The 22,703-nt window shown below is 46.7% G+C and overlaps 1 protein-coding gene across 4 annotated transcripts in view; it reads right to left on the bottom strand.

The window, feature by feature from the left end:
* kremen1 (kringle containing transmembrane protein 1) overlaps window positions 1-22,703 on the bottom strand; it is a 335,721-nt gene that overhangs the window by 146,112 nt on the left and 166,906 nt on the right. For all 4 annotated transcript variants that reach the window (XR_008725485.1, XR_008725487.1, XR_008725486.1 and 1 more), the window contains exons 4-6: window positions 17,718-17,842; window positions 15,134-15,287; window positions 6,888-7,220 (exon numbers count right to left, since the gene is read on the bottom strand). Coding sequence is in view for 1 of the 4 variants with exons in the window: in XM_055655566.1 (XP_055511541.1) it covers window positions 6,888-7,220; window positions 15,134-15,287; window positions 17,718-17,842 (612 nt within the window). In the remaining 3 variants the exon portion in view is untranslated. The remainder of the gene's footprint in view (window positions 1-6,887; window positions 7,221-15,133; window positions 15,288-17,717; window positions 17,843-22,703) is intronic.

The following is a 22,703-nucleotide window of genomic DNA, read 5'->3' as shown; positions in this document are numbered from 1 at the left end:
ATCTATGTCTCTAATAATTGTATATACTTCAGTCAGGTCACCCCTCATCTTCCATTACTCCTGGGCTCCAGTCTGTGCTGGTAGTGTATAGGAATGGCTCATACTTCAGAGTCAGCTTTCACTTTGACTTCCAGAATTGGCTATGCTTACATACCACATGGATGAGGGAGTGCGCCTTCATACCATGTACGCTCAGTGCATTTTGTGGTGGGATCAGGACCTGAATCCATCCCTTCCATAGACACAAAATGCTGGATTAACTCATTAACTGGAGGCAGAATCTCTTCAGATTCAGATTCAGATTCAATTTTAATTGTCATTGTCAGTGTACAGTACAGAGACAACGAAATGCATTTAGCATCTCCTTTGAAGAGCGACATAGCAAACGATTTTGAATTAAAAAAAAAAAAATAATAAGTGTCCGGGGGGGGGGGGGGGGGGGGGGGGGGTGGTGGCAGGGGGGTGGGGCGTCACTGTCACGGAGGTACGTTGTTTAGTAGAGTGACAGCGGCCAGAAAGAAGCTGTTCCTCGACCTGCTGGTTCGGCAACGGAGAGACCTGTAGCGCCTCCCGGATGGTAGGAGGGTAAACAGTCCATGGTTGGGGTGAGAGCAGTCCTTGGCGATGCTGAGCGCCCTCCGCAGACAGCGCTTGCTTTGGACAGACTCAATGGAGGGGAGCGTGGAACCAGTGATGCGTTGGGCAATTTTCACCACCCTCTGCAATGCCTTCCGGTTGCCATACCATACTGTGATGCAGTTGGTAAGGATGCTCTCGATGGTGCAGCGGTAGAAGTTCACCAGGATCTGAGGAGACAGATGTCGTACTGCTGGCTGGAAGGGCCGATGGACCTACACCTCTTTTCTTTGTTACTATCTCTTTATGTGCACACATTTCTTTCTTTCACCATCCCCCACCCTCTTCTACTTATGTTCCTTCCCCTTTTGAGAGAAGGAATGGGTGACGTTTCGGGTCTCGACCCTTCTTCAGACTGATGTTGACTCTCTCCCAGGAGCAGAATTATGCCATTCAGCCAATCGTCTACTCTGCCATTCAATCCTCCCTCCTAACCCCATTCACCTGGCTTTTCCCCATAACCCCTGACGCTTGTATTAATCAAGAATCTATCTATCTCTGCCTTAAAAATATACATTGACTTGGCCTCCAACAGCCTTCTGTGGCAAAGAATTCCACAGATTACCACCATCAGCCTGCTGCATCTCCTGGTTGCTAACTATTTTAAACCCATTCCCATTCCCACACAGACCTTTCTGTCCTAGGAATCTTCCATTGCTAGAGTGAGGCCACATGCAAAGTAGCACACCTTATTCTTGGGCAGCTTACAATCTAATGTTATGAACATTGCATTCTCCACTTTTAGCTAACTACCTACAAACACACCCCTCTTCAACCCCCCCCCCCCCCCCCCCCCCCCCCCCCCCCCCTTCCCCTCTCTTCCTTGTGTCCTGCCTCTATGTTTTCAAGAGACAATTAGATTTAGCTCTTAGGGTTAACAGAATCAAGGGATATATGGAGAAAACAGGAACGGGGTACTGATTTTGGATGATCAGCCATGAACGTACTGCTGGCTGGAAGGGCCGATGGACCTACACCTCTTTTCTTTGTTACTATCTCTTTATGTGCACACATTTCTTTCTTTCACCATCCCCCACCCTCTTCTACTTATGTTCCTTCCCCTTTAGATTATTCTCTTGCATCCCCTTATCTCACACTTTGTGTCTTTTCATTTCTGTTCAACAATCTGCCACCTTGGAGTGGCATTGTGGCACAGTGGTAATGTTGCTGCTTACAGCGCCAGAGACCTGGGATCGATCCTGACCACGGGTGCCGTCTGTGTGAAGTTTGTATGTTCTCCCTGTGACCACGTAGGTTTCTCCGGGTGCTCTCGATTCATCCCCCATTCTAAAGACATGCGGGTTTGTAATTTGGTTTCTGTAATTGTCTCCAGTGTGTTGCAAGGAACTAGTATATGGGTGATTGCTGGTCAGCTCGGACTCAGTGGCCTGGTTCCACTGTATCGATGAACTAAAGTAAACTAATCAACCCCTCCCCTACTCCTGTATTCACCTATTACCTCACAAACTCTGTTCTGACTCCACCTCCCTTCCATCTTTCCCCTCCACTATCACAATCAGTACTGACCCGAAACGTCACCTATCCATGTTCTCCAGAGATGCTGCCTGAACCACAGAGTTACTCCTGCACTTTATGTCCCTTTTTGTGCTCACACATGATGTGGAAAGCTCAGTGAAGAAAAGAGCATATGCCCTCAATAGCTGCTCATACTTTGTGTTGGTTCAGTTAGAAGAGGAGCAGCTTGGGACAGGTGAGTCCCCAGTGTCATTTGTCAAGCTCAAACCACCCAGAGTGTAACTCTACCAGTAGAGCGTCCCTTTAGCCAGGGTGCGGAGGGCAAGGAGCCTAGCTGCCTACCCACCACCTAGGGTCCCAGAGGGGGCGGAGCGGCTCTGCTATCAGCGACCGGAGGACTGGCCATGGGATCTAGGGAGTGGGTAGGGCTGAAGATGTCCTGGTTGGGTTGCTCCTAGGCCTGGCCAAGCTGGCCATCTGCGAGTCATGGCGCCAGGCGGAAGAGGCTTGTGCTTGCCCCTTTACCGGGGTTACAACCACGCCGGGTGGTGTTGGAGAGGGACAGAGTTGTATAGTAGTTATTTAGTATATTTGTAAGGAGTGAAAATTTAGTGTCTAGATAATGTGGTGATTGTGTACTGTGGTGGTGGGTGTGTTACCACAGTTACCACGGTTACCACGGTTTGTTTTTTGTATCATGATCGTAATTAAATAAATTATTTTTGATACAAAACAAAACAGTGTAACTCTAGCTTACAACTCAGAACTGTTAGGATCACAGTGCATTGTACAGTGCACGGCGATGTACGTTGGTGTTAAGAGGTAGGGTGTTAAGTAAACAACATGTTGGGTATTCGGTGCTAATTTACTTGCAAGTCCTCTTCATTTAAGAAGGCTTTAGTTTGGATACAGCATGGGACTGGCATTGGCAGCTGGGATCCAGTGAATCCCTGGAGGAGTTTGGAGAATTGAGGAGCAGGCTAAAAAAGGAAATCCGGAGGGCAAAAAGGAGCAGGAGATAGCTCTAGTAGATATCACGAAGGAAAATCTAAAGAGATTTTATGTACATTAAGGAGAAAAGGGTAACCAGAGAGAGAATAGGGCCACTTAGAAACCAAAGCGGGCACTTCTGTGTGGAGCCATAGGAGATGAACTAGGTCCTCAGTGAGTAATTATCTTCTGTTGTTACAGTGGAGAAAGCGATGAAGACCAGAATACTTGGGGCAGTCGATGGAAGTATCATGAGAGCAGTCAGTGTTACTGTCGAGGAGGTGCTGAATGTCCTAACTTGTATCAAGGTAGTTAAATCTCCTAGGCCTGATCAGATATATTTAAGAACACTGTGGGAAGCTAGAGAAGAAACTGCAGGTTCCCTAACTGAGATCTTTGAGTCATCATTAAATAGGGGTGAGGTGCCGGGAGATTGGAGGGTGGTAAATGTTGCAAGGAAAGGGCTGCAAGGAAAAGCCTGGGAACTATACACCAGTGAGCCCAGCATCTGTGGTCAGAACGTTACTACTAGATAGGGAGAGAAGTGCCGAATGGGGATTGTCAGCAGAGTTTTAGACGTGGGAGGTCGTGATTCACTAATCTGATTGTTTTGAAAATGTATCCAGAAATGTTGATGAGGAGAGAGCTGTAGATGTTGTCTATATGGATTTCAGCAAGGCATTTGACAAGGTTCCGCATGATACGCTGCTCTGGAAGGTTAGATCATTAGAGAGTTAGCCAACTGGATACAAAATTGGCTTCATGGAAGGAAGCAGAGGATGATGGTGGAGGTTGATTTTTGGACAGGAGGCTTGTGACTAGTAGCGTGTCTCAAAGGTTGCTGCTGGGCCCATTGCTGTTCATGGTTTATAGCAACGACTTGGATGAGAACATACATGGCACGATTAGTAAGTTTGCAGATGACACTAAAGTGGGTGGTATTGTAGATAGCAAAGGTTGAAGCATAATCTTGATCAGTTGGGCAAGTGGACAGAGGAATGGTTAATAAAGTTTAATGCAGATTTATTTTGGGAAGTCTAATCAGGGCAGGATCTTTACAGTAAATGGCACCGGTCTGGAGACTGTTGAGAGCAGAGAGATCTTGGGGTGTAGGTACAAAGTTCCTTGAAAATGGCATCACAGGTAGATGAGGTGGTCAAGAAAGCTTTCAGAACTTTGTTCTTCATCAACGATAGACACGAAATGCTGGAGAAACTCAGCGGGACAGGCAGCATCTATGGAGAGAAGGAATGGGTGACGTTTCGGGTTGAGATCCTTCTTCAGACTGATCAGCTTTGATCTTCTCATCAGTCAGGGTACTGAGTATAAACATTGGATGTTATGCTACTGTTGTATAAGGTGATGTTGGAGTATCATGTTCAGTTTTGTCACCCTGTTTTGCTGAACTGCAAAGTGTGCAGAGAGGATTTCTGAATAGCTGTCAGGACTTGAGGCCCTGAGCTATAGGAATATGTTGGGCAGGTTAGGACCGTACTCCTTGGAACATAGGAGAATGAGAGGTTTAAGGTGAGGGAGAAAAGATTTAATAAGACCCTGAGGGGCAACTTTTTCACCCATAGTATGTGGAGTATATGGAATGAGCTGCTAGAGAAGGTTGTTGAGGCAGAAACTATAACTATATTTAAAATACATTTGTGTAGGGAGGAACTGCAGATGCTGGCTTAAACTGAAGATAGACACAAAATGCTGAAGTAACTCAGCGGGACAGGCAGCATCTCTGGAGTGATGTTTCGGGTCGAGACCCTGCTTCAGACTAATGTCAGAGGAGAGGGAGATACTTTGGACAGGTACATGGATAGGATAGGTTAGAAGGGACTTGGACCAAACGGAGACAGGTGGGACAAGTGTAGATGGGCCATCTTGGTGGGCATGGGCAAGCTAGGCCGAAGGTCTAGTGCTGTTTTGGTGCTGCATGGCTGTCGGGACTCTGTGACTCCAATTAGAATGATTTTGTTAGAATTAGTCCCCCGGTTGGTAGAATTACCTTTCACAAATATACTGCCATTGGGAGAGATTCCTGTGGATTACTCATTTAAAGGAACAACACAGCAAGCTACTGAATACTTTTCTGCACAAGAAAAAAAATGAAAACAAAAAAGTGCATGAAGTACAGAAAAGATAGAACGTGACTGTGCTCATTGAATGGTAACAGTTATTTGAAATATTTAAAACTATCAGTCCGAATAACAGCACTTTGCCTAGCTCAACTTATTCCTCCTCAATGGCAGGGAAATAAAGAAAAAGACCACCTCCATTTCCAGGTCAGGTCATTTTTCAAGACGTCATTGCAGAAGTGGGAATGTGTTGTGAGCAGAGAGCTGTGATTCCATGCAGATGCTGTACATGAGATGTGTGTGTGACAGTGTACAGCATGTGCATGGGTGTGCCATGGGGAATTAGTGTAAGACTGACATGCGAATGATTGTGCACTTGATGGGGTGTGTGTATGTGTGTGTGCGTGTGTGAGTGTGAGTGTTCGCATGTGCATATGTGATTGTCTGTGCGAAAGTGTGTGTGTGTGCATGTGCGTGTGTGAGTGTCAGTGTGCGTGTGTGGGTGTGTGAGTGTGGCATTATGCATGTGTGTGCGTGCGTGAGTGTGTCCGTGTGTGTGGGTGCTTGTGAGTGTGTGTGTGTGAGAGAGTTATGCATGTATGTGTGCGTGCATGTGTGAGTGTGAGTGTGTGTGTGAGTGTGTGTGTGTGTGGCATTATGCATGTGTGTGTGCGCGTATGCGTGCGTGTGTGCAGTTTACAAAAGTAAGACAAGGTTTGTTGGTTCCTTTTGTTCTGAAACCATTGCTCCTTCATGGGAGAAGAAAAAATCCATGTATGTGTAAGAAGGAACTGACGATGCTGGGGTTTAAACCGAAGATAGACATAAAAAGCTGGAGTAACTCAGCGGGACAGGCAGCATCTCTGGAGAGAAGACATGGGTTACATTTCATAGATACATAGATAGATACATAGAAAATAGTTGCAGGAGTAGGCCATTCGGACCTTCGAGCCAGCACCGCCATTCACTGTGATCATGGCTGATCATCCACAATCAGAACCACATTCCTGCCTTCTCCCCATATCCCTTGATTCCGCTAGCCCTAAGAGCTCTATCTAACTCTCTTTTGAATGCTTCCAGTGAATCAGCCTCCACTGCATTCTGAGGCAGAGAATTCCACAAATTCACATCTCTCTGGGTGAAAATGTTTTTCCTCATCTCAGTTCTAAATTCTTAAACCATGACTCTTGGTTCTGGACTCCCCCAACATTGGGAACATGGATCCTGCATCTGGCATGTCCAATCCCTTAATAATTTTATATGTTTCTATAAGAACCCCTCTCATCCTTCTAAATTCCATTGAATACAATAGACAATAGACAACAGCTGCAGAAGTAGGCCATTTGGCCCTTCGAGCCAGCATCGCCATTCATTGTGATCACGGCTGATCGTCCCCTACCAATAACCCGTGCCTGCCTTCTCCCCATATCCCTTGACACCACTAGCCCCTAGAGCTCTATTTCGGGTCGAGACTCTTCTTCAAACAATCCATGTTACTATTCTTGAAATCCCCCAGGACATTTTACATACTTCACAGAGATAGCATTATTAAATGTAAGCTCTAGACTCAAAGCTCCTGTAACAAAGATAGCAAAGTAGACACTTATTTTAATACATCATTGAATTCTCACCCGCATTGTCGCAGTATGCTGATGTTTATTCCTGTATATCCTGTAGAGCATGAAGGCAATAAACAGGCTCCCTGCTTACCTTTGTACAGGACAGCAAAGCCTTCAGCCTGGTTAACCCGGTCCGAGTAAAAGTACAGAATCACAAAGCTGGCCGACACATTCAGACTGTCATGAGGCCGGTTTCTCCCATCGAACCTGGCGAGAACATTGTTGCTGCTTCCATCCAGAAACTCCACCATGTCACTCGAGTCCCTGATGTCAAACAAGGTGAAGTCAAATTGAATGAGAGAAGCACCTGGCACCTGAATGGTCCAGTAACACACTCTGCCACTCGCATAGTTGTCAGGGAAATCAGGAGAGTAAATGATCCCAGCATCCATTGAATAATTCCCACCGCAGGCCCCAATCATTGCTGCAAGAGAGGCAGAATAATTAGTCAATCAGGACCTAAACTGAAAGCTAATACGTTAATTGTTGCTGATTTATGTTAAGACAAGCTCTCCTTTGAAAATAGCAAACATTTTTTAAATAAATTGGGGAGGGATTCATTCAATATAAACAGGGAATATACTGAACAATCGCAATATCTCCATGTAACAGTACAATTTTATTTAGCCATATTTCTTGACACCATAGAAACATAGAGAATAGGTGCAGGAGGAGGCCATTCAGCCCTTCGAGCCATCACTGCCATTCATTGTGATCATGGCTGATAGTCCCCAATCAACAACCCATGCCTGCCTTCTCCCCATATCCCTTGATTCCACCAGCCCCTAGAGCTCTATCGAACTCTCTCTTAAATCCATCCACTGCCCTCTGTGGCAGGGAATTCCACAAATTCGCAACTCGCTGGGTGAAAAAGTTTGTTCTCACCTCAGTCTTAAATGGCCTCCCTTTCTTCTAAGACTGTGGCCCCTGGTTCTGGACTCGCCCAACATTATAGAAACAATCAGATGAATGTGCTTGGCATTACACCATTGTTTTCTGGACACCACAGTGAATAATACTCCATTAATCTGGCATGTTTACCACGTTGATGGGACCGGACGAGCAGATTTTCCAGACTCATAGCCAAAGATATTGATTAGGGCAAAGCCATAAGCGTTGTCTATATGGTCTCCATCAAGGCATTTGATAAGGTTCTGCATGGTAGGCTCCACTAGAAGGTGAGATTTCATGGGATCTAGGGAGAGCTAGCTGACTGATACCGGCTTTACGGAGGAATGGTGTTTATCGAACTGGAGACCTGTGATCAGTGATGTGTCTCAGGTATCAGTGCTCGACCCATTGCTGCTTATGGTTTGTAGGAATGATTTGAATCAGAATGTAGAAGGCATGTTTAGTAAGTTTGCAGATGACACTAAAGTGGGTGGTATCGTAGATAGCAAATAGAGCTCTCACAAATTACATGTGGGTCTTGATCAGCTGGGAAAGTGAACTGGAGTTTAATGCAGATACGCGTAATAGTTGGCATTTTAGGAAGTCAGACCAGGGCAGGACTGCTACAGTGAGCTCTATGAAACTGCCCTGGGAAGTTTCGTAGCGCAGAGGGATCTAGGAATGCGGGTACATAGTTCTTTGAAAGTGGATTCACAGGTAAACAGGAAGGATGTTCATGAGGTGGAAAGAGTGCAGAGAAGATTTATGAGGGTTTTGCCAGGACCTGAGGGCCTGAGCTATAGGGAGAAGTTGAGCAGGCTGGGACTTTGTTTCTTAGAGCGCAGGAGGATGAGGGGTGATTTTATAGATGTACAAGATCATGAGGCGAATAGATTGGGTGAATGCACAGTCTTTTACCCAGAGTAGGGGAATCAAGAACCAGATGACCTACTGTAAGTTTAAGGTGAGAGGGGTAACTTGAGGGGCACTTTCATCACCAGAAGGTGCTGGGGATATGGAACGAGCTGCTGGAGGAGGTAGTGGAGGCAGATAATATAACGACATTTAAAAGACATTTGGACAGATGCATAGATGGAAAGGATTAGATGGATATGGACCAAACGCAGACATGCAGGACTAATGTAGATTGGGCATCTTAATCTACATACAGTAGGCAAGTTTGGTCAAAGAGCCTGTTTCCCTGCTGTATGACTACTGCATGGTACTTTTTTATTCATGCTCTCAACACACATTCAATTAACGTTACTTTAGATGTAACGCAGCAGAATAATCATTTTACCAATGAACCTGGTAAGGTTCGAGGGAGTGAGGCCAGCAGAACCTGAAGAATGGATAGAATTGCAGAACCCGAGGCTCTGGTGGGTGGGTGGGGAGCACAAGAGTTGGGGGTCTGGGATGCCTGGGAACTGGGTCACAGCAAACGGACAGAGGTGTGCAAACTGAGACCCTGGTGGGTGAATAGGGAGTGGGGGAACCGGGATTCTGGTGATTGGAGAAGCAGAATGGCAAACCTCACCTTGCGAGCCAGATGCTGAATCATCAGAATTTCTGAATAGTCATATAGTGGATTATTGGAGTTAATTCCCATTCAACTGACTTCATGGCCTTATAAGTAAAAGTATTGAAGAAAGACTTACATTTACATAATGCCTTTCACAACCTACAGGTATCCCGAAGAACCTTACACCCGGTGAAATATTGTTATATATTTGTAAAGCAGTCACGGATGTAACGTGGATAAATTGTCAGTGAATCTGAACACATACTGATGTATGTCCGGGTCAGGATCATGCACTGATATTGTTTCCATTCACCAGGGTTTGTTTCATCCAAATACCCATGTTAATTTAACGTTGCTCTGGGTCATTTTTATTGTGGCTCAGTTGAAGAAGAAATTTGTTGGTTTTCCATGACATACAACTCCTTCATTCTAGTTTAGTTGAGTTTTGTCTAGTTGAGAGATACAGTATGGAAACAGGCCCTTCGGCACACCGAGTCCGCACCAACAAGCAATCTCCACACATTGACACTATCCTACACACACTAGGGACAATTTTACATTTATACCAAGCCTATTAACCTACACACCTGTACGTCTTTGGAGTGTGGGATGAAACTGAAGATCTCACTTGAAACCCACGCGGTAACAGGGAGAGCGTACAAACTCCGTACAGACAGCACCCATAGTCGGGATTGAACCCATGTCTCTGGCGCTAAAAGCACTGTAAGGCAGCAACTCTACCGCTGCGACACAATGCTGCCCATTTTCAGCAAAACATTGCCACTGGGTTAGATACGGCCTCAGTTAACCAACAGTGAAAAGGTAGGATCTTATTACATGTTATATTCCATCCTCAGGTCTGGCGGACCATTGTTTAAACCTACACATTTCTGACTCAGAGCTGAATCCTGTGCAACCGAGCTATAATGAAAAATAACCAGAGCAATATGAACAACACAATAGTAGTATGGTCATTTGGACAGTATCTTCCAAACCCTGGTGAATGGAAACAATTTCTGTAACCAGCTCAGCACCATCCTGACTTTAACATACATATATTCGTTGGTATCATTTAAAAATAAAATAAATTGAATAGACATATGGATGAGAAGGGAATGGAGGGTTATGGTACGAGTGCAGGCAGGTGGGACTAAGGGAAAAAAAGTTGTTCGGCACGGACTTGTAGGGCCGAGATGGCCTGTTTCCGTGCTGTAATTGTTATATGGTTATATGGTTATCTCTATGCCTTTGTTATCTTATAACTTCCTACCTACAAAAACGATACAAGTACCAGATGGAAGGTGCGATTTGAATGAATAGCACACAAGGTAAGGTTTTCCACTGTACCTTGGTACATGTGACAATAATCGAAACATAGACATGGGATATAGGAGTAGTCCATTTGGCTCTTCGAGCCAGCACTGCCATTCAATATGATCATGGCTGATCATCCAAAATCAGTACCCCGTTCCTGCATTCTCCCCATATCCCTTGATTCCGTTAGCAATCATCTTGCACTCAGGACTCCATATAGTCCAATTATAGTCAACAACCGGGTAAACCTTCATGCTAAATGTTGTCAATAACGTGGACCTTCAGTTGGTGCCACTTTATTGTACATCAGTGCCGATGGCTCATGTTAACGCATTACGTGCAACTTGCAACAGAAAACAGACTCAAAGCTGGATAAAATGAGTCAAAAAGTCTCCCGCTGATGCTATTTTAAAGCAGACACTCTGGCATGATTTACAGGCAACAATTTTTGTTTTGTTTTTGTGGTGCATGATATATAAAAGTCAGAACTGGAATATGGCTGGTAATTGTTCCCAGGTATCCGTGCTACATTGAACTTGGTATTGGAGGTCCTTCATACACAGACAGGCTTGTTTCTTGCGGTGCTCAGCTCTCTATTTTGGTGTGACAAAGGGAGGTAATTGAAAGCAGGGGGAGCTGGAGCATCTCTTTCATTGTTTCATGCTGTGAGACGACAGTCTTTGCAAGCCAAAGATAAATCGAGAGAAGTTCCAAAGGGCGGCCCAGACAGCACAGGGCAGGGCAGGACAGGGCAGGGCAGGGCAGGGCAGGGCAGGGCAGGGCAGGGCAGGGCAGGGCAGGGCAGGGCAGGGCAGGGCAGCAGGGCAGGGCAGGGCAGGGGCAGGCAGGGCAGGGCAGGGCAGGGCAGGGCAGGGCAGGGCAGGGCAGGGCAGGGCAGGGCAGGGCAGGGCAGTCTGCAGCGAAACCCAGCAGGTGGTTGGTCCAATCACCGTCAGAGAGTCACACAGCACTGAAACAAGCCCTTCGGCCCAACTTGTCCATGCTGACCAAGACACTCCACTTAAGTTAGTCCCATCTGCCCGCATTTTATGCATATCCTAAACATTTCCTAACAATGTACTTGTCCAAGTGTCTTTTAAATGTTGTTTTGTACCTGCCTCATCTATCTCCTCTGCCAGCTTGATCCATGTACCTACCGCGCTCTGTCTGAAAAAGTTGCCCCTTGGGTTGCCAACAAAACTTTCCTCTCTCACCTTAAAACTATGTACTCTGGCTTTCCCCGACAAAGACCGTGCATTCACCCTATGAATTTCCCTCATCATTTAAACACCTCTATAACATCAGCACTTAGCCAACTCCGTTCCAAGCAATACAGTCCTAGCTTGCCCAATCTCTCCCTATATCTCAGGCCCTTGAGTCCTGGCAACATCCTCGTAAATCTTCTCTGGATTCTTTCCAGGTTAATGACATCCTTTCTATAACAGGGTGATGGAAACTAACACAATACTCCAAATGTGGCCTCACCAAAGTCTTGTACATCTGCAACAGAATATCCTAACTTTTACACTCAGTACCCTGACTGATGAAGGCCAATGTACCAAAAGCTTCTTTACCACCCTATTTACCTGTGAAGCCACTTCCAGTGAACTGTGCACCTGTATTGCTAGATCCCTCTGCACAATAATGTTGCCTAGGTCCTCGCCATTCACTGTCAAGGTCGTGCCCTGATGTGACTTTACCTCACAAACATCTGCATTGAACTCCATGAGCCATTTGCAGCCCACGTTGCATCTCAAGATGCTCAAGAATTGTGTATTCTTTTTAAGTGTATCGCTGCTGGCAAATTCAGTTCACTGCATGTGATGAATAAAATTGACTTGGACTTTGATATAAGGAGAAAGCAGGAATGGGGTACTGATTCTGGATGATCAGCCATGATGACATTAAATAGCGGTGCTGGTTCGAGGAGCTGAATGGCCTACCACTACACCTATTTTCTATGTTTCTATGTTTCAATGATGAGCTTGCTCATCTCCTGAGCCATAAGGTTCCTCACATAGATGACCGCTTTGATGACCTATTCTCTTTCCTTTAATGAACTTATAACGTACCTCTGGATTCTCCTGAATTGTACCTGCCAGAACTAAAGGCTTCTACAACCTTGCATGTATTTTATCACGCACCTCACTTCAGATTTTAACAATAATTTTTTCTGTTCTATCCTAATCTGCTTTGATGTCAGTGCTATCAATACTGCCGAATGGTTAGCTTTACCAACACCAATGGAACTACCTTTTAATAATTCCACGTTATTCATACAATTACTTAAAAATAATTCTCAATTCTTGTCCATGAAGCAATGCTGTGAGAAATAACTGCGCCACTATTAACAAAACTGTTGCACTGGTAAAAATAAGTGATACAAGTAACCTTGCTGCCCAGAAAACCCTCAGGGAAATACGTGGATTGGTCACTGGCTGAGGACAGGGCCAAGTTATAATGTTTTTGACAGTGTAACAGCTTGCTGGTGGCTGCAGTTAAAACTCACAAACCACAAATGTCCATTAGCATGTGAAGCCAAAGGAAGATGCAGTAACGTTATGTGGATCAGCACTTCATATTTCACTTGGGCAGCTTATAAATACACGGGCAGCTTGGGCAGCGGTATGAATACACGCTGAGGTTAGGGTTTGGGAATGTCCTGCTGAGTTACTCCAGCATTTTGTGTCTATCTTCGATATCAATATTGACTTCTCTAACTTCATGTAACCCTTGCTTTCCCTCTCTCTCCATCCGTCCCCCGTCCTAGTTCTCCGACTATTTTCACTGTTCTCCTGATTAAATGCTACTGATTGTATGCCTCATTGTCACCTTCCCCTCATTTTCACACCTTATCCTTCCATATCTCTGTGTCTTCCTTTCCCCTGACTATCTGTCTGAAGAAGGGTCTCGACTCAAAACGTCATCCATTCCTTCTCTCCAGAGAAGCTGCTCCAGCATTTTGTGTCTATCTTCGGCAATAAGTGAACAATGGCTATGGAATTGGGCAAAAGACCTATCAGCAGGACTCAGTGGTGATGAAGGAAATTGAATGTCTCTTTGACAGCAGGACCTCATTTCCTTCTATGGCTGAGGTTGAGCGGGAAAAATAGATCAGCCATGATCAAATGATGGAACAGACTCGACGGGCCGAATGGTCTAACTGCTCCCATGTCTTCTGATCTTCTGATCTTTGGCACGATTTCTTTTGGACTGAAGGAACATGGTTAATTTTGGCACTGATGGTCATGTGGAGTATTCCAAGACACTGGGAGGTCGTGTCATTTCAATTCTGTCATTAGGGAACAAAGCTGGAATAGATGGCCGCTGAGAGTTTAGCAGCAACAATAACAATGCATTTATAAAACACTGCCAGGTGGGCAGAGGAATGGACGATGGAATGTAATACAGAGAAGTGTGAGATGTTGCATTTACTGGAACGTCGAACTAGGGCAAGACCTTCACAGTAAATGGTAGGCCTCTGGGTAGTGTTGTAGAGCAGAGGGATATAGGAGTACAAGTGCCTTGAAGGTCGAGTCGCAGGTAGATAAGGTGGTCAAAAAGGCTTTTGGCACTTTGGCCTTCGTCAGTCAGAGTATTGAGTATAGAAGTTGGGAGGTCATGTGCAGTTTTATAAGATGTTGGTGAGATCGCATTTAGAATATTGTGTTCAGTTCTGTTATAGAAAAGATATTGTCAAGCTTAAAAGGGTTCAGAAAAGATATTCGAGGATGTTGCCAGGACTAGAGGGTGTGAACTATAGGGAGAGGTTGAGTAGGCTTGGTCTCTATTCCATGGAGCTCAAGAGGATAAGGGGTGATCTTATAGAGGTGTACAAAATCATGAGAGGAATAGGTCATGTAGATGCTCAGTCTTTTACCCAGGGTTGGGGAATCCAGGTCCAGAGGACATATGTTAAAGATGAAGGGGAAAAGATTTAATAGGAATCCGAGGGGTAACTTTATCACACAGGGTGGGTGTATGGAACAAGGTGCCAGAGGAGGTAGTTGAGGCTGGGACTATCCCATCGTTTAAGAAACAGTTGGACAGGGACACGGATAGGACAGGTTTGGATGGATATGGACCAAGCGCAGGCAAGTGGGACTAGGGTAACTGGGACATGTGGGCCGGTGTTGGGCTGAAGGGCCTGTTTCCACACTGAATCACTCTAAGACTCTATGACCCCATGACTTTTAAATAGTACAATATCCCCACTTTTCATGGACCATTATCAAAACATAAATATTTTACATAGAGCCAGATATAGCAGTAGTTGAACAAGTGACCAGAACGTTGTGTCAAAAGGGTAGATTTTAGACAAGTTTAAAGGGGCAGGTAGAGGGAGAGATGCAGAGAAGTGTGTGGGGCAGAATACCCCAACTGACAGTCCAGGGCAATTAAAGACCTAACATAGACACAAAAAGCTGGAGTAACTCAGCGGGACAGGCAGCATCTCTGGAGGGAAGGAATGGGTGACATTTTGGGTCGAGACCCTTCTTCAAAACATGGCTGCTTGAAGTGGGACAAAGAAAATGAAGTTGAGAATGTACAACAGCAGCCCCAAGCTGGCTGCAGAAGGCCAGGAATGACTTCTGTTTTGCATTACTCACCGTCAAAGATGTTTATCCTGCCATCTCCTCCACAGGGCTGAGTATGATCACCAAAGCACACGTGGTTACATTCTGTGCTGTTCGCCTCCCCATGTCTCCAGTAATCAGCATCATTCCCACAGAAACATGCGTAGCCTGACTCCATGCCAGCGAGCTGCAACAACAAATTAAAAATGATAATAAAGCTGAAACAAAGTAAAACAGCTGTAATCAATTTACGCAGAAGAGAGGAGCTGTTCTATACAGTGCAGTGACGCATCCAGATATTATACAGCTCATCATTCTCAGCACAGACATTGTTTAGCATTGCTTACTTCCTATCCCTTTACTCTATTGCTGTCTCTCTCTGAAGGCCTGGAAAAGTTATTGAAAGGGACACACGTGAGCAGTGAATTGATAGAATAGAAAAATAAAAACATAGAAAATAGGTGCAGGAGTAGGCCACTTGGCCGTTCAAGCCTGCATTGCCATTCAATATGATTATGGCTGATCATCCAAAATCAGTACCCCGTTCCTGCTTTCACCCCATATCCCTTGATTCCTTTAGCCCTAAGAGCCATATCTAACTGTCTCTTGAATACATCCAGTGAATTGACCTCCACTGCTTTCTGTGGCAGAGAATTCCACAGATTCACAACTCTCTGGGTGAAAAACCTTTTCCTCATCTCACTCCGAAATGGCCAACCCCTTATGCTTAAACTGTGAACCCTGGTTCTGGAATTCCCCAACATGGGGAACATTTTTCCTGCATCTGACATGTCCAATCCCTTAAGAATTGTATATGTTTCTATAAGATAACCTCTCGTCCTTCTAATGTCGCCCTGTGGCACACTGGCAAAAGTAAACCAGTTTGAATTAAAGGGGGTACACAAAAAAATACTGGAGAAACTCAGCGGGTGCAGCAGCATCTATGGGGCGAAGGAAATAGGTGACGTTTTGGGCCGAAACCCTTCTTCAGACTTGAATTAAAGGGGTTTTGGTTACAAACATCCACATTACTTCAGATGTTTTTGCCACCTCTATGCAAAGGTACAGATGTCATTTCATCACAAAGGATAACAATCCAAAGGTTTATCACTAATGCTGCTTTCAAACACTCCATTAAGAGAAGTAAATACTGTATGTGCTCATTATGAAGTGGCCCTGGTCTAATGATGGAAACCTTGTTAATTCCATGAATTACCTTAAAGCAGCAATGTTCAACCTTCTTAAATTATGACCCAGTAATCCAATGACTAATTCGACCATAATTTAAAGACACTTACAGGCAGACACTATTGTAAGTGTAGGACCTTTGATCCAAACACACAGTGTGGAGTTAATTCCCGGAAGTATTAGGCACAAACTAGAGTGTAACCTGGGCTGGTGGTAAATTGGGCCATGAAGCCTCAGCACAGAATATCCAAAGCAAGGAAATAAATGTCCTCACAACCCAGCTTTATCCCTGTTTCTTCACTCCACTTCTTCCTTTCCCCAGCATCTTTATACCCTGACCTCCACATCCTCCCAATCCTCCCTCAGCACACTCCCTCCATCCTCCCGTAGACTCTCCTCCTCCACCATACTCTCCCCAGCTTCCTTCTCACCTCATCCCCTCCCACCCCCCAATCTACCTCTCCCTCTGACCCCTCCCTCACCACTCTCTCTCTCTGATCCCTCCTCTCCTGCAAATTCTCCCACCCCTCCCACACACTCACCCCTTCCGACATTCTCCCCCACCCCTCCCACACAATCTCCCCCCACTCTCTCACACACTCTCCCCCCCCCTCCCTCACTCCCCCCCACTCCCCACACTCTCCCACCCTCTTCCCCCCAAACTCTCCCGCCCCACCCACCCCCCCACACACACTCTCCAAAGCCTGCCACCCACCTCACCCCAGTCAGGTGGGATGCAGTGACGTGCGGTGAGGTCAATGGTTGGGGAAGCACTGGCTAGTATCAGTGGCCCGGCACTCCCTGTATTGATCACCGCGTCCCCCCAAGGAGAGAGAGGGGTGGAGCCGGGGCTGTGTGCGTGAAGCACGGCGACTGGAGGGGCGGGAGCATTGCCCTGGGAACGTGAGGGAACGACCCACCTCACCCTCTCCTCCTCTCCCCCTTCTCCGTTCACCCTCTCACCCCCCCTCCCCGTCTACCCCTTGCTTCCCCCTCCACCCCTCTGCTCTCTCTCCACCCCTCTCTCCCCCCTCCACCCGGGGTAGATCTACCCAAGCCAAGAGTACATTACTCCAGCGCGGAGCGGAGCCCCTTTAGGCACGGGGCCCAATTGGGAGCTCTCAGCGGCCCAGAACCTCCGAATCGGCCGCTACAAATCAACGAATCAACCTGCCAGACTTTTCTTTACAGCTATTTTCATTAGGAGTATGACAGGTGAGGCCCTGACTGCCCTGTCTCCCCTGACTGCATGTCCCTGGTGGGATGTGAATATTCTCAGCTGCATTCACCCACAATGCCAGTGGTGTGGGCAAGGTTGAGGCCTCAATGTCCAAACCATTCTGCCTTTTCTTGCAGTTTAAAACATTTACCACCTCTCATCAGCAATCTATTCAGAATCACATGCGAGAGTAAATCTGTAATTCATTACCTTAAACCTCTTATTCCTGCAGAACTTAATGCAGGTCTGGATGGTCAGTTTGTTCGATGTCTCACTGCTCCCTGATAATGGTGGGGGGTCACCATTGTCTTTAAAGCATCCGAGGTAGCCGGGCACTGTGAACAAACACAATACATAAGGTCCACATGTATTTCCCAAACACTACAGAGGAAGATCACCATTTCACTTCAATGCTCAACACTAACTCAGACTGGTGCAAATAAATTAGCATTTGAGAAAGGGATTTATGCCCCTGTCCCACTTAGGAAACCTGAACAGAAACCTCTGGAGACTTTGCGCCCCACCCAAGGTTTCCGTGCGTTTCCCGGTGGTTTTTGTCAGTCTCCCCACCTGCTTCCACTACCTGCAACCTCCGGCAACCACCTGCAACCTCCGGGAACTGCACGGAAACCTTGGGTGGGCGCAAAGTCTCCAGAGGTTTCCGTTCAGGTTTCCTAAGTGGGACAGGGGCATAAGGGTGCAATAGACTTGCTGAGCTGAAGACCACCTGATGGGGGAGTGGGCTCAAGGGATTGAATGGTCTAAATCGGCTTCCCCTGCTTGAACATGATTAAACGTCTTTATCTATTCATTCAGGAGATAGACACAAAGAGCTGGAGTAACTCAGCGGGTCAGGCAGCATCTCTGGAGAAAAGGAATGGGTGACATTTTGGGTCGAGATCCTTCTTCAGACTGAGAGTCAGGGGAGAGAGAAAATAAAGGTATGAAAAGGTACAGAACCATGAAGAGCCGGCAACGATAGCCAAAGGGACAACAATGATCCATTGTTGGCTGTGAAGATGGTGATAACGAAGGGACACGAACAGTACAACTAGCAGGAAGACTAGGGTGGGGGAGGGACAGAGGGAGAGGGAATGCAAGGGTTACTTGAAGTTAGGCGAATCAATATTCATACCGCTGGGCTGTAAGCTGCACAAACAAAATCTGAGGTGCTGTTCCTCCAATTTGCGTTTGGCCTCACTCTGACAATGGAGGAGGTCCAGGACAGAAAGGTCAGTGTGGGAGTGGGAGGGGGTTAAAGTGTTTGGAAACCAGGAGATCAGGTAGGTCCAGGCAGACTGAGCAAAGGTGTTCAACGAAATGATCGCCCAGTCTACGCTTGGTCTGGCCGATATATAGGAGCCCACACCTGGAACAGTGGATACAGTAGATGAGGTTGGAGGAGGTGCAAGTGAATGTGTGCCTCATCTGAATAGACTGTTGGGGTCCCTGGACAGAGTCAAGGGGGGAGGTAAAGGGACAGGTGTTGCATCTCCTGCGGTTGCAGGGAAGGTGCCTGGGGAGGGGGTGGTTTGGGTGGGAACGGATGAGTGAGCTAGGGAATTGGGAGGGGAATGGTCTCTGCAGAAAGCAGAAAGGGGTGGAGATGGAATGACTAGTGGAAGATGTGACTAGTGGTGGGATCCCGTTAGAGGTGGCGAAAATGTCGATGGATTTATATCCTGTATGCGACGGTTAGTGGGTGAAAGATGAGGGGACCCTGTCCTTGTTGCGACTGAGGAGAGGGGGAATCAAGAGGGGAGCTGTGGGATACCGAGGAGACATGAGTGAGGGCCTCATCTATGATGGAAGAACGGAACTCCTGTTCCCTAAAGAATGAGGACATCTCGGATGTCCTGGTATGGAACACCTCAACTTGGGCGCAGATGCAGTGTTGACGGAGGAATTGGGAGCAGATGATAGAATCTTTGCAGGAGGCAGGGTGGGAAGAAGTGTAGTCTATATAGCTGTTGGAGTCAGTGGATTTGTAATAGACATCAGTCAATAGTCTATCTCCTGTCTCCAAATAAGGGAAGGCAGGTGTCGTAGGTGGTCCAAGTGAATTTGAGTGCAGGATGAAAATTAATGAAGTTAATGAATTCCATGAGTTCTGCATGGGTGCAGGAGGTAGCACCGATGCAGTTATCCCTGCATCAGAGATACGGTTCAGGGATAGGGCCAGTGTACATCTGGAACTGGGATTGTTTGACGTACCCTACAAAGAGGCTGGGCCCCATGCAAGTGCCCATACCTTGGATTTGGAGGAAGTGGGAGGAATCGAATTAGAAGTTGTTAAGGAGAGCATTAGTAGAAGGAAATTGTATGGTTCTATGGTTTAGGATAAAACAGGAGGCTTTAAGGTGTAGAATATCTGAACATCCATAGTAAAGATGAGGGAGTGGGGGCTCGGAAAGCGGAAGGCATTGAAGAGACAAAGGGCGTGTGGGGTGTCTTGGACATGGGTAGGGACGGATTGGACCAGGGGGATAGGGTGGAGTCGAGTTATGTGGTAATGATTTCAGCAGGACAGGAGCAGGCAGAAACAATGGGATGCTTATGGATTTTGGGGAGAACCGCTGTGCGGGGCTGGGAACAATAAGTTTGGAGGCTGTGGAGCAAAGACAGCCGGAAGTAATGAAGACAATGGCCCAGTGCTCATCTGTGGTGCTGTGGTGTCATGTCTGTTTATTCATCTTCTCCATAAACATAATCAAACCAGACTCATCCTAGTGATTTATTGGTAGAAGAATGCAGACTGGGTTTATTGGTAGAAGAATGCAGATTGTGCTGGCACACAGTGGGAGAACCGCTTTACACGTCTCTTTAACCCCTTGCTGCCCCCCTTTTCACTCCATCTCACCTTCCTAACAATACATGCTTCCATAAGCAACTGAGGCCTTACACCACATTTGCAGTGACTAGTGGGGTGCCGCAAGGCTCGGTGCTGGGACCCCAGTTGTTTACAATATACATTAACGATTTAGACGAGATAATTAAATGTAACATCTCTAAGTTTGCGGATGACACAAAGCTGGGTTGCAGTGTGAGCTGTGAGGATGCAATGAAGCTGCAGGGTGACTTGGATAGGTTGGGTGAGTGGGCAGAAGCATGGCAGATGCAGTATAATGTGGATAAATGTGAGGTTATCCACTTTGGTGGCAAGAACAGGAAGGCAGATTATTATCTGAATTGTGTCAGATGAGGAGAAGGGAAGGTGCAATGAGACATGGGTGTGTTTGTGCATCAGTCACTAAAAGCATGCAGGTACAGCCGGAAGTGAACAAAACCAATGGCTTGTTGGCCTTCATGGTGAAAGCATTTGAGTTTAGGAGCAAGGAAATCCTACTGCAGTTGTACATGGCCCTGGTGAGTCCGCATCTGGAGTACCATGTGCAATTTTGGTCTCCTAACTTTTGGTCTCCTAAAGGAATGACATTACTGCCATTGAGGGAGTGCAGGGTAGGTTCACAAGGTTAATCCAGGGATGTCGGGACTGACGTATGATGAAAGAATGGGTCAACTTGGCTTGTATTCGCTGGAGTTTGGAAGGATGAGAGGGGAACTTATAGAAACATATAGAATTCTTAGAGAATTGGACAGGCTGGATGCAGGAAAAATGTTCCCAATGTTGGGGGAGTCCAGACCAGGGGTCACAGTTTAAGAATAAGGGGTACGCCATTTAAGACTGAAATGAGGAATGGGTCATGGCTCACCGGGATACCTTTCTCCGCACACGGCTCACCGAGGTCTCAGGTGAGGAGACGTGTGTTCACTGCGAGGGTGGTGAATGTTTGAGAATCTCCAGCCTGCAGCGCTGGGCAACCTTTTCACCCAGAGTTGTGAATCTGTGGAATTCTCTGCCACATAAGGCAGTGGAGGCCAATTCACTGGATGTTTTCAAGAAAGAGTTAGATTTACTTAGTATTAAGGGAATCAAGGGATATGGGGAAAAAGCCGGAACGGGGAACTGATTTTGGATGATCAGCCATGATCCTATTGAATGTCGGTGCTGGCTCGAAGGGCCGAATGGCCTACTCCTGAACCTATTTTCTATGTTTCTATTTTGCATTAAACCAACTGCTTCTGGTTCAAGTGGCACTCCCAAGACTGAAGGACAAAATCCATGCTCACATATGAGTCCAACACAGGCAGAGCATTGCAATTATTACCCCCACAGACCCGTTGAGTTCCTCCAGCACTTTGCGTTTTGCTCAAGATTCCAGTATCTGCAGTTCCTTATGTCTCCATGATTTCCCACCTCAGCTCCCTCTCCCTCCATAGTCCCCATGTCTCCTCACGTACAGAAATGTCTCCATCTTTGTTCTGACTGCCCTGGCACAGCTGAGCTTGCACAGCGCTGCAGGCTGGAGATTCTCAAACGTTCACCACCCTCGCAGTGAACACATGTCTCCTCACCTCAGGCCTCTGTGAGCCGTGTGCGGTGAAAGGTATCCCGGTGAGCCATGGCCCATCCCAGCGGGAGGCCTGGCCCACCCACCGTGGGCTCCGGTAACCACCCGCACAGTGAACCTTGGTGAGCCGTATCCGAACGCAGGCTTGACTCATGCCTCACCCATCATGGAACTGGGAGCCCACCTGGAGAGGGAAGCCTGGTGAGACATTGCCCATCCCAATGACAGGTCTGACTCACCCGTCACGGATCCCGCCGGAGAGAGAAGCCGCGGAGAGGAGGATGGAGGAAAATGGCGGCGGATGGTGTACAAAGGACCCGGTAAAAACAACGGGATGGGGGGGCCCTTACCTCCCTCATCCTCAAGATCGGCTGTGGGAGGCATCCCCCCCCCCCTTCCCCCCACTCCCGGGGAACAAGGGCTGAAGAAGATCGTGCAAGGAGATGGGCGACAGTTCGTGGGACGACCAGAATAGAGGCGACGGCTGCAACGGGCCTTTGTGGCCAACTGCAGCTGGCACCAAAATGGCTGCTCTTGCATATGGACTCTCTGTACATTCTGAACTAATCAGGGATTGTGCTTATTTATGTACGGTGATAGTCTTGCTAAGCTGCATGTTTTTACACAGTGTTGTAATACACATGATAATAACGAAACCATTCAACCATTAATGGATGAGATGTTGAACTGAGGACCTCTCTGTCATCGCACAACGTACCCCATGTCTGTCTTGAGAAAAGGGAAGGGCAATTCTCCCCCTGCTCTGGATAATGTTTCTCCTGCA

Source organism: Leucoraja erinacea, chromosome 25 (genome assembly GCF_028641065.1).
Source record: "Leucoraja erinacea ecotype New England chromosome 25, Leri_hhj_1, whole genome shotgun sequence".
Classification (NCBI taxonomy): Eukaryota; Metazoa; Chordata; class Chondrichthyes; order Rajiformes; family Rajidae; genus Leucoraja; species Leucoraja erinaceus.
The sequence above is the reverse complement of the archived record's forward strand: the minus strand, read 5'-3'. Positions and strand labels throughout refer to the sequence as shown.